Source organism: Bos grunniens, chromosome 10, assembly GCF_055505025.1.
Source record: "Bos grunniens cultivar Pamir isolate PY7600 chromosome 10, Bosgru_T2T1.0, whole genome shotgun sequence".
Taxonomy (NCBI): Eukaryota; Metazoa; Chordata; class Mammalia; order Artiodactyla; family Bovidae; genus Bos; species Bos grunniens.
Genome location: NC_141174.1, coordinates 82398800 through 82411512, shown reverse-complemented (window position 1 = coordinate 82411512; position 12713 = coordinate 82398800). Strand labels below are relative to the sequence as shown.

Here is a 12713-nt window from a genome sequence, read left to right as displayed (position 1 = left end):
ACAGGTTATTTTAATACAAAACCAAAATTCTTTTGCTGCAAACAGGATTCTGTAGGAGAGTTTAATATGCTTTTGGTCTGGATATCAGGAGGAAATAATATCTAAGCTAAGAGATGAATAGAAGTTCTTTTTAATAGTTGCATAGTATCCCTTATGTTTGTATATATTGTGCTTTATCTAAACATTCCCTTTTTGTCGAATACTGTAACATAGTGAACAAATTTTGTTAGTCTTTATTTCTGTAGTATAGACTGTTAGAATTTGTAATTCTACTAATAGCTGGATCATAGGGTATACTTTGTGTGTATATGTCATTTAAAAAGATAGCACTGAACTGTTTGGCAGTTTCTCAGAGTGTTAACCATAGAATTACCATATGACTGAGCAGTTCTACTCCTAGGCATTAAGAGACATGAAAAGATATGTCCACATAGCAGTTTGTACATGAATATTCATAGCAGCATTTTTTGTAATAGCCAGAAAGTAGAAACAGCTTACATGTCTATCAAGTGATGAATGGATAACTACAATATAGTTTATTCATATATGGAATATTATTCAGCAATAATGAGGAATGAAGTGCTGATATATATATATATATATATATGTTCAGTTGCTCAGTCGTGTCCGACTCTTTGCGACCCCATGAACCATAGCACGCCAGGCCTCCCTGTCTATCACCAACTTGCGGAGTTCACCCAAACCCATGTCCATTGAGTCAGTGATGCCATCTAACCATCTCATCCTCTGTCGTCCCCTTTTCCTCCTGCCTTCAATCTTTCCCAGCATCAGGGTCTTTTCAAATGAGTCAGCTCTTCACATCAGGTGGCCAAATATTGGAGTTTCAGCTTCAACATCCGTCCTTCCAATGAACACCCAGGATGGACTCTCCTTTAGGATGGACTGGTTGGATCTCCTTGCAGTCCAAGGGACTCTCAAGAGTCTTATCCAACACAACAGTTCAGAAGCATCAATTCTTTGGTGCTCAGCTTTCTTTATAGTCCAACTCTCATATCCATACATGACTACTGGAAAAACCATAGCCTTGACTACATGGACCTTTGTTGACAAAGTAATGTCTCTACTTTTTAATATGCTGTCCAGGTTGGTCCTAACTTTCCTTCCAAGGAGCAAGCATCTTTTAATTTCATGGCTGCAATCACCATCTGCAGTGATTTTGGAGCCCAAAAAAATAAAGTCAGTCACTGTATATAGTAACATGAATAAACCTTAAAAGCAGTGTGATAAGTGAAATAAGTCACTCACAGAAGACCACATATCATATGACTTTATATATATGAAATGTCCAGAATAGGCAAATATATAGAACCAAACAAAAGGTAGATTGGTGGTTTTCTAGGACTGGAGATGGGAGGAATAAGGGCATGGAGTGGGTGGGAAAGGGGTGAGTGTAAGAAATGGGAATGCCTGCAAGCGAATACAAAGTTTCTTTGGGGATGATGAAAGTGTTTGAAAATTAGATTATAGTGATAGTTGCAAAACTGGGCATATACTAAAAACAATTGAATTGTGTACTTTAAATGGTACCTTTTAAGGTATATAAATTGTAGCTCAATTAAACTTTTTTTAAATGTTGCCAAAAAAAAAAAAAGGATGCTGCTGCATTGCCATTTTGAAAGATTATTGATTAGAGTTCTTTGTTTGCAAGGAATAGAAACTGGCCAAGTCAAATAAAGAAGAGGAACTTTTGAAAACCTACTAAGTTGATAGCTCATAGAATTAAATGTGAGAGGTCATTTTCCCTGGGCTGTCTCATCTCTGCACACCAGAAATTTTTCTTTGACTGTCTGTGCAGTACTCTAGCTGTGGGTATTTTGTGCCCGAAGGTGGGATGACTGGGTAGTCTAAATACAGACACTGTTAATCCCATCGTGTCAACCTCATATCTCACTCCCACTCTCCTTCTGCAGTTCTCCAGAGGCAGTAGGACAAACTGGTCTCCCACTTGTGAGCACAGGAAGCCGCAGCATTTTCTGCCTCGATATGTCAGTTACGAGTTTCTCCATCTGCTTTCCCTATCCAGAAACTTTTTGAAATCTCTTGTCTGCCAACTCCACATATGTTGTTGTGGGTTTGTATTTTTAAAAATTACTCATTTTCATGAGAGCACAGGAGGGAGAATATTTTGACTTTTTAAAAATAGAACTGGTTCTTGGTTTTATTTGATTCCTTTTTCCTGTTTTATTAGTTTCTGTGTTTATCTTTGTTAATTCTTCAAATTTTCTAATTTCTGAAAAGTAGATATTTGGCTAATTATGTCTATTTTTTTCCTTCAAAAGTCCTCTTAAAATAAAAAGATAAAAAATTGTAGCAGGGTTAGACACTTTTAAGAGTATTATTTCCATATGGAGTAATTGACCATCATAGAACTGGAAAACCTGAAATTATGTTTCTGATAATTTAATTTGTTTCTTTAAGGAAATGTTTCTTTAAAGAAACATTTTGTTGCAGTCTGAGCATGTTAAAGTCACTTAATTTTTTTTTAATTTTTATACAATTTTTTTTTCCCCTTGGCAAAAACAAGATTATTGAAGAAAGAATGGAAAGAACACCTTAAGGAAGAGGTGGACCAAGCCAAGAGAGGCTCTGGCCTCATTTTTATATAATTTTTAGAGGTTACTTTCCCTGATAGCTTAGTTGGTAAAGAACCCGCCTGCAGTGCAGGAGAACCCAGTTCAATTCCTGCATCAGGAAGATCTGCTGGAGAAGGGATAGGCTACCCATGCCTGTATTCTTGGGCTCCCCTTGTGGCTCAGCTGTTAAAGAATCCACCTACAATGCTGGAGACCTGGGTTCGATCCCTGGGTTGGGAAGATCCCCTGGGGAAGGGAAAGGCTACCCTCTCCAGTATTCTGGCCTGGAGAATTCTATGGGCTGTATAGTCCATGGAGTCACAAAGAGTCAGATCAACTGAGTGACTTGCACTTTCACTTCCATTTACAGTTATTATAAAAATGATTGTCTGTATTCCCCGTGTGGTGCGGTACATCCTGGAGCCTGTCTTACACTCAGTAATTTATACCTCCCCCTCCATTGTATCACACCCCATATTTGCCTCCCATAACCACTAATTTGTTCTCTATATCTGTTCCTAACTGTTACATTCTGTGGCATCTGCAGAGTATTTATGACTATTTTTTTGGTTAATATTTTATTTTGAAATAATTACTAATTTGTAGAATTGTTGCAAGAACAAAACCAAGAAATCTCATATATTCTAAACTCTTATTACCCAATTGTTAACATGTTACCAAATTTGCCTTATCATCTAATATCTGCATACCCACATAAAATTTTTTCTAACTCATTCAGGGTGATTTGCAAATGTTACCCCAGCCTGAATTCTTTTGTTTATATTTCCTAAAAACAAGAACCTTAGTAAACATCCATTGATATTAGGAAATTAACCTTAATAAAAAATACTATCATTTAATTGATAGGTACAATTCAGATTTCACTGGTTATCTCAGTAATGTTCTTAATAGCAGAAAAAACAAAAGCGAAAACTCTGCCCCAGCATCCCTCTTCCTTTCCAGTCCTGGATTACAAGTTTAGTACTTAGTCGTTCTCTCTTTAGATTTTGACAATCTCATATCATTATTCAGTTCATCCTTGTCTCATTTTGGATTTTCTAGTTTTCCTCCATGAATGGATTCAGGTTTTGCATTTTGGGGAGGAATGTCACAGAAGTGATGCTGTATTCTTAGTGCATCATATCAGAAAGCATGTGGTGTTTTGTTCCATTACTGGTAGTGTTAGCTTCTATTACTTGGTTAAGATTGTCTGTACTATGTCTCTCTACTCAAAAGTTAATAAATATTTTGTACTTTTAAGTATTTGGAGAAGATATAATTTGATACTCTATCAACATCCCTATTCCTCTTCCAACTCTCACTTAGTAGTTTTAGCATCCATTCTTCATTCTTTGCTGCATTAATCATCATTATCCCAGAGTTAGCCAGAGGGAACTCCTTTTGTCTGACTTCTGTGTCCTTTGGCTATGTCCGTTTTAGTCTTTGGGTACTTCCTTACTTTCTGTCACAATGTGTTCCAGACTTATATTTCCATACTGTAGTCCTAGAATCAGCCATTTATCCAAGAAGCATTACTTCCTTTAGGTGGAGAATAGTATTTTAGAAATCATGATCAGGTCACCGTATATATTCATTGTTACTGGAGTAAGATTGATTCTGGGCTCTTTCTGGACAGAGCTAGGATGTGTGTGTGTGCGTACATATTTGTAATAACTATAGGTGAAATGTATATATATAGATATTTGTACCTTGTTTTTTCAACCATGAGGAATCTGACTCCAGTAATTCCTAGTACATTATTCACTTGATCTGTATCCCTGTATGGCCAATTTCCTGACCCATGGACCTTCTTTTTAAACCTGGTTCCACTATACTTGTGGCCAAACAGGCTAACTTGCTCCTAGTTCCATGACTATAGTAATATTTAACTACATTTTATTTTTTTTCCTTTTCTTCATTGTCCAGGTCTTCCAAGATTTGCCAGCCAACCAGAGCCTTCTTCAGTTTACGTTGGGAACAGTGCGGTTCTGAATTGTGAAGTTAATGCAGATTTGGTCCCATTTGTGAGATGGGAACAGAACAAACAGCCTCTTCTTCTGGATGATAGAGTTATCAAACTTCCAAGCGGAACGCTAGTTATCAGCAACGCAACTGAAGGAGATGGGGGACTCTATCGATGCATGGTTGAAAGTGGAGGGCCACCAAAGTATAGTGAGGAAGCTGAATTAAAAGTTCTTCCAGGTATTAATTCATTATCAGGATTGATGGTTTTATATTTGTTAATGGGTAAAAATTGTCCTGTTAGAATTTTTTTAAATAAACATGGTTACAGGTGTGGTATGACATATTAATGCCAGCGTAAAGAGTTTCAGTTTCTTGCAGGGAGAGAGAAGAAGAAAACATACCGGAAAGATCGTCTCTAGTGAATAGATTGGTCAGTAAATATTTACGAAGCAATAAAGTACAGTCAGTATCTTTGGCATTCTTCTTGGCTAAACAAACATTAGCTCTGTGTCTTTTGTCAAAGCTCTGTCTTTTTCTGTCTCCTCCAGTAATACACTTTTTACAGTTCTCATACCTCCTTGTGATAGTTAAGTCTTTTTAGTTATAATAATCACAGACTTACTAAGGCTAGTTCATATAAGGGATGGGCAGAATAGTAACTGTTAATATAGCAGCTCTAGAGATACTGGTGAGTCAGAGGTCTTCATAATGCTCCCTCGTTTTATGTCAGCTTAGCTCTTCTCTCTGTCTTTCCTTCTTTTTCTGGGATCTCATTCTTGCTGCCCTTACTGGCTTTCCTCATAATCTGTTTTGTGTGTCTTTTCTCAAATGTGTAACTTCTGCTTTCTCATGCCATCCTCTCACTTGTGGCTCATCATAGTCCCTGTAACTTCTTGGTGTTTCATGACCTTTTACCTTCTGTTCCAACTGCTGTATTTCATATTTCTTATATTTCAAATCTGAGTTTATGAATATAATTGGACCATTCCTACCTTGTTTGGACAGTTTATATATATATATATATATAAATATATAATGATTGTGTACAGTTTTTTTTAGCCCATGGATTGGCTTGCAAAGGGAGGCCAACATTATGAGCAACCACTCTTGAGAGTATTCCTGATGGCCCTTGAACCGATTTTTTATTTAATGCAGTTTCTTTCTTTGTCATCATCATTCTTGTCCTTATTGTTCCTCAGTGTATTTTCAGCTCAGCAGCCACAGTTCTCTTTTAAGATGTTTATTAGATCATGTCACATGTTTGCTCAAAGCCTCCTAGTAGTTTCCCATCTCAGAGTAAATGTTAAAAGCCCTTGGACTGTAAGGTTTTGTATAATCCTAATGCCATTTCCCTCCCCATCTCTCTTCTTACATCTCATACCCATCTCTCCCTCACTGTGTGACTGTTGGCATCTGACATTTTTAGAACACTGCAAACATGCTCTTGCTCTAGGGTCTTTCTGCTTATCGTTTTCTCTGCCTGGATCCTCTTCCCTCAGATAGCTCTGCTTGACTCACTGTCTTACCTCTCTGCTCAGATATCATTTATCAGTGAAGCCTTCCTTGACCACTGTTTAAGACAACAGTCTTCCATTTCTGCCCCAGTGCTTTCTCCCCCTGCATTTTACTTGAGAATATATCACCATCTGACACACTATATCTTTTATTTGTTGTCTCTCTCCCCTTATTAGTATGTAAGCTCAACTAGGGCGGAGAATTTTGTCTGCTACTGAGAATGGTAATTGGCACACAGAAGCCAATAAATATACAGATTTGTTTGTTTCAATAAAAACTTGAAAGTGAAAGTGAAGTCACTCAGTCGTGTCCGACTCTTTGCAACCCTATGGACTGTAGCCTACCAGGCTCCTCCGTCCATGGGACTTTCCAGGCAAGAGTACTGGAGTGGGTTGCCATTTCCTTCTCTAGAGGATCTTCCTGACCCAGGGATTGAATCCCGGTCTCCCGCATTATAAGCAGATGCTTTACTGTCTGAGCCACCAGGGAAGTCCTAGTTCAAGGTAGGAAAAGAAAGAACTAGTGCTCTATAGCAATGTCTTCCAACCTACTTTCTGACTTGCTTTTATATAGAAGAGGTCTTATTTCATGGCAGACAGAGGTGATATTTTTTCTCTGAATCTGTGTTATCAATCACAAATCCTCCAAACCAGGTTGAGGTAAATAAGATTCTTGGTGTCAAAAGATGAACCACCATGAAATATCTGAAACTAAAAATACAGATTGTTTTGTTTACCTAAGGGAGAGCTATGTTTGTAAAGCATAGTCATCTTGAATAATGCAGACTGCTAATATCCTGTGAAATTTTTTGAAAGGCATTGTTCTTGGTTAGGAGACTGGGTCAGGAAGATCCTGTGGAGAGGGAAATGGCAACCAACTCCAGTATTCTTGCCTGGAGGATCCCATAGGCAGAGGATCCTGGCAGGCTACAGTCCATGGGGCCACAAGAGTCAGACATGACTTAGCGACTAAACCAACAGTCTCCTATAAAATTTTTTGAAAGACATTGTTCTTAGTGTGTTGTTTAGGAGACTGGGATGGGTTGATGTCAGTAATAGAAACATGTTTTATCATTGGTTACAGAGATGAGAACAATGTCAGCCTTAGAAGCAAGGGATTCCACCACTGAATGGCTAATAACTTTTAGAGGCATTGGATAAACTCATTGGTTGGCTTTCAAAGCATGTTCACTGAAGAGAGTTGTGCTGAACTATTAGACAATGTTTTGTTACCATGACTACCGAACTGTCATCGATTAGTTACACAAGTTTAAAGCCAGCTCTGGTGGTTGTCAAAATGGTTATAGAACATGTTTTCCTAAGAGTTTGGAGCAAAGAATCTCATCTCTGCCTGAGAACAGTCTTTCTTTTCAAGGTTCGATGCACGATACTGGATGCTTGGGGCTAGTGCACTGGGACGACCCAGAGGGATGGTATGGGGAGGGAGGAGGGAGGAGGGTTCAGGATGGGGAACACATGTATACCTGTGGTGGATTCATTTCGATATTTGGCAAAACTAATACAATTATGTAAAGTTTAAAAATTAAAAAAAAAAAAACTTAACAGTAGAAAGATGGTACTGATGAACCTGTTTTCAGGGCAGCAGTGGAGACTCAGACATGGATAACAGACTTACAGACACAGTGGGGGAAGGAGAGGGTGGGATGAATTCAGACAGTAGCGTGGAAACATATTCATTCAGTTCAGTTCAGTCGCTCAGTCGTGTCCGAATCTTTGCGACCCCATGAATCGCAGCACGCCAGGCCTCCCTGTCCATCACCAACTCCCACATTACCATATGTAAAACAGCCATTGGGAAATTGCTTTCTGATGCTGGGCGCTTAGGCTGGTGCTCTGTGATACCTAGAAGGGTGGGAGTTGGGAGGAAGATTCAAGAGGCTGGGGACATGTGTATACCTATGGCTTATTCATGTTAATGTGTGGCAGAAACCAACACAATATTGTGAAAAATTATCTTCCAATTTAAGAAAAAACTAGAACTATCACCCCATCTAACAGATAACCCTATCTTCTACCCCAGGAGTGTGATCTTTTCATATGCCTGTAAGAGGGTGACTCTATAAAGTGTGAATACACATACAGTGGTAGCTTGATAGTTGTACCATTGTAGAAATTAAAGGAGTGACTGTCTCAGTGAGCAAGTTAAATAGATGAAGCTCAAAGATTTTTAGAGGTAGCATATAGGTATAGGGAAGGAAAAGAAAGGAAACCTCTTACAATATCTCTCTGAGTGATGAGGATACTAAGGTCCTGAGCTTGCTCAGTCTTTTTCATATTTGTACCACTTATGAAGTATTTTCCTTATGTTATCTTTTAAAATGAAGGGGGTTCAAGTCAGATTTCACTTAGGTAACTAGTAAGGACACTGAAAGCAGGAGCTATGACTTAAACATGTTTAAGCCTCCCAGAGAGCCTTGGACAAAGTTGTGTACACGGGAATTATTAAGAAATGCTTGCTAATTTAAATGGAATTTTCCTGTCATTTTTGCTTAAACTATTTCGTTGTATAAAGCCACACAGACTCTTAAACATTTTCTTTTGTTTTAATTTTGTTTTCAGATCCTGGTGCCACATCAAACTTGGTATTTTTGAAACAACCTTCTTCCTTAATCAGAGTCATTGGTCAGAGTGCAGTGTTGCCATGTGTTGCTTCAGGACTTCCTACTCCAAGCATTAGATGGGTGAAAAACCAGGAGACAGTTGACACAGAAAGGTAACATTGTCTGCCTAAAAGCCTTTTCCAGCCTTGGCTTGTGACTTGGTCTAATCTTATTTGAGACTATTGATTAATTTTAAAAAGGTTATCTCTTTTATTTTTATTTAAACACATCATGATGCTTATTTATCATTCTTGAAATATGTTTATATGCTATATATGATTAGGATGTTTAAAGAATGCTTTTAAGATATTAAGGGATAATTATTCCATTGGTTCTTCTTAGCTTAAGGCCCTAGGATTTCCTTCCTTAAATTGTTGCAAGAGTTTCTAATGCTGACTACCTGAGATGTCTAACTTACTCTCATATGCATTTTGTCGATGATAGTTTTTTCCTTTACTTAAACAGTAAAAGAAAATGTATTCCTCATTTTTTTGTTTTTGACTTTTAGGGTCATACCAGCTTCCTTCTATGACCTCAGATTTTTCATCTTACACATAAGCCTTTTCTGTTGACATCGACCATCACCCTATTTTCCCTCCCAAACACTGTCATTACTTCCTTTTGTTGTTCAGTTGCTAAGTCACGTCTGACTCTGCAACCCCATGAACTGCGGCATGCCAGGCTCCCTGTCCTTCACTGTCTCCTGGAGTTTGCTTAGATTGTGTCCATTGAGTTGGTGATGCTATCTAACCCTCTCATCCTCTCCTGCCCCCGTCTCCTTTTTTCTTCAATCTTTCCGAGCATCAGGGTGTTTTTTCCCAGTAAGTCGGCTCTTCGTATCATGGGGCCAGAGTATTAGAGCTTCAGCATCAGTCCTTCCACTGAACATTCAGGGTTGATTTCCTTTAGCATTGAGTGTTTTGATCTCCTTGCTGTCCAAGGAACTCTCAAGAAGCTTCTCCAGCACCACAATTCAAAAGCATCAATTCTTCGACTCTCTGCCTTCTCTATGGTCCAACTCTCACATTCGTACATGATTACTGGAAAAACCATAGCTTTTGACTATATGGACCTTCATCAGCAAAGTGATGTCTCTGCTTTTTAATATGCTATCTAGAGTTGTCATGGATAAATGTCTTCCAGGAAGCAAGTGTCTTCTAATTTCATGGCTACAGTCACCATCAGCAGTGATTTTGGAGTCCAAGGAAATAAAATCTGTCACTACTTCTACTTTTTCCCCTTCTATTTGCCATGATCAGGCCAGCTTTTTCACTCTCCTCTTTCACCTTCTTCAAGACGCTCTTTAGTTCCTCTTCACTTTCTCCCATTAGGTGGTGTCCTCTGCATATCTGAGGTTGTTGATATTTCTCCTGGCAGTCTTGATGCCAGCTTGTGATTCATCCAGCCTGCCATTTCACATGATGTACTCTGCACAGAAGTTGCATAAGGAGGGTGACAATATGCAACCTTAACATACTCTTTTCCCAATTTTGAACCAGTTCATTGTTCCATGTCCAGTTCTAACTATTGCTTCTTGACCTGCATACAGGTTTATCTGAAGATAGGTATGGTGATATTCCCATCTCTTTAAGAATTTTTCACAGTTTCTTGTGGTCCACACAGTCACAGGCTTTAGCATAGTCGGTGAAGCAGAAGTAGATGTTTTTCTGGAATTCCCTTGCTTCCTCTATGATCCAACGAATGTTGGCAATTTGATCTCTGGTTCCTCTGCCTTTTCTAAATCCAGGTTGTATATCTGGAAGTTCTCAGTTCATATATTGCTGAAGCCTAGATTGAAGGATTTAGAGCATAACCTTGCTAGCACGTAAAATAAGCACAATTGTAGGGTAGTTTGAACATTCTTTGGCATTGCCTTTCTTTGGGATTGGAGTGAAAACTGACCTTTTCCAGTCCTGCGGCCACTGCTGAGTTTTCCAAATTTGCTGATCTATTGAGCGCAGTACTTTAGATTTTAGATAGCTCAGCTGGAATTCCATCACTTGCACTAACTGTGTTCATACTAATGCTTCCTAAGGCCCACTTGACTTCACATTCCAGGATGTCTGGCTCCGGGTGAGTCGCCACACCATCATGTTTATTCAAGTCGTTAAGATCCTTTTTGTACAGTTCTTCTGTGTATTCTTGCCATTTCTTCTTAATCTCTTCTGCTTTTGTTAGATCCTTACCATTTCTGTCCTTTATTGTACACATCGTTGCATGAAATAGTCCCTTGATATCTCCACTTTTCTTGCAGAGATCTCTAGTCTTTCTCATTCTGTTGTTTTCCTCTATTTCTGTGCATAGTTCATTGAAGAAGGCCTTATCTCTACTTGCTATGCTCTGGAACTCTGCATTCAGTTGGATACATCTTTTCTTTTTTCCTTGCCTTTCACTTCTTTTCTTTTCTCAGCTATTTGTAAAGTCTCCTCAGACAGCCACTTTGCCTTCTTGCATTTTTTTTTCCCCTTTGGGATAATTTTGGTCACCGCCTCCTGTACAGTGTTATGAACTTCCATCCATAGTTCTTCTGGCACTCTGTCTACTAGATCTAATCCCTCGAATCTATTCTTCACCTCTGCTGTATAATCATAAGGGATTTGATTTAGGTCATACCTGAATGGCCTAGTGGTCTTCCCAACCTTCTTCAATTTAAGTCTGAATTTTGCAATAAGGAGCTCATGATTTGAGCCACAGTCAGTCCAGTCTTGTGTTTGCTGACTGTATAGAGCTTCTCCATCTTTGGCTACAAAGAATATAATCAATCTGAATTTTGGTACTATCTGGTGATATCCACGTGTAGAGTCGTCTGTTGTGTTGTTGGATGAGGGTGTTTGCCATGACCAGTGTGTACTCTTGACACAACTCTGTTAGCCTTTGCTCTGCTTCATTTTGTACTCCAGAACCAAACATGCCTGTTATTCCATGTATCTCTTGACTTTCTACTTCTGCATTCCAATCCCCTGTGATGAAAAGGACATCTTTTTTGGTGTTAGTTCTAGAAGGTCTTAGATCTAGTAGATCTTCACAGAACTGGCCAATTTCAGCTTCTTCAGCATTAGTGGTTGGGGCATAGGCTTTGGTTACTGTGATGTTGAATGATTTCCCTTGGAAATAAGCTGAAATCATTCTATCATTTTTGAGATTTCAAGCAAGTCCCAGGTGGTGCTAGTGGTAAAGAAACCATCTGCCAATGCAGGAGACATAAGAGACATAGGTTCTATCCCTGAGTCAGGAAGATCCCTTGGAGAAGGAAATGGCAAACCACTCTAGTATTCTTGCCTGGAGAATTCCATGGACAGAGGAGCCTGGTGGATTATGGTTCATAGTGTCACAAAGAGTTGGACACAACTGAAGTGAATTCCCATGCACGCACTGCATTTTGGACTGTTTTGTTGACTATGAGAGCCACTCCATTTCTTCTAAGGAACTCTTGCCTAGAGTAGTAGATATAATAGTCTTCTGAATTAAGTTTACCCATTCCTATCCATGTTAGTTCACTGATTTCTAAGATGTTGATGTTCACTCTTAACATGTCCTCCTTGACCATGTCCAGTTTACCTAGATTTATGGACCTAACATTCCAAATTCCTATGTAATATTGTTCCTTACAGCATCGTACTTTACTTTCACCACCAGACACATCCACAACTGAGTGTCGTTCCCACTTTGGCCCAGCTGCTTCATTCTTTCTGGAGCTGTTAGTAATTGCCCTTTGCTCTTCCCCAGTAGCATAGTGGATACCTTCTGACCTAGGGGCTTGTCTTCTGGTGTCATGTCATGTTGCCTTTTCATACTGTTGATGGGGTTCCTTATCATCCTGTTCATGGGCTTCTTGTGGCAAGAATACTGGAGTGGTTTGTTATTCCCCTCTCCAGTGGACCATGTTTTGTCAGAACTCTTCAATATGATCTGTCCTTCTTGTGTGACTCTGCATGGCATGGCTCATAGCTTCATTGAGTTATGCAAGCCCCTTCACCCCAAGAATGCTGTGATCCATGAAGGGCCATTTACTTCCTTAG

At 39.1% G+C, this 12713-nt stretch overlaps 1 protein-coding gene across 12 annotated transcripts in view; it reads left to right on the top strand.

The window, feature by feature from the left end:
• NEO1 (neogenin 1) overlaps positions 1–12713 on the top strand; it is a 238134-nt gene that overhangs the window by 77397 nt on the left and 148024 nt on the right. For all 12 annotated transcript variants that reach the window (XM_086322619.1, XM_086322618.1, XM_086322616.1 and 9 more), the window contains exons 3-4: positions 4521–4796; positions 8654–8807. In XM_086322619.1, coding sequence (XP_086178745.1) covers positions 4736–4796; positions 8654–8807 — 215 coding nt within the window. In that variant the 5' untranslated portion in view covers positions 4521–4735. The remainder of the gene's footprint in view (positions 1–4520; positions 4797–8653; positions 8808–12713) is intronic.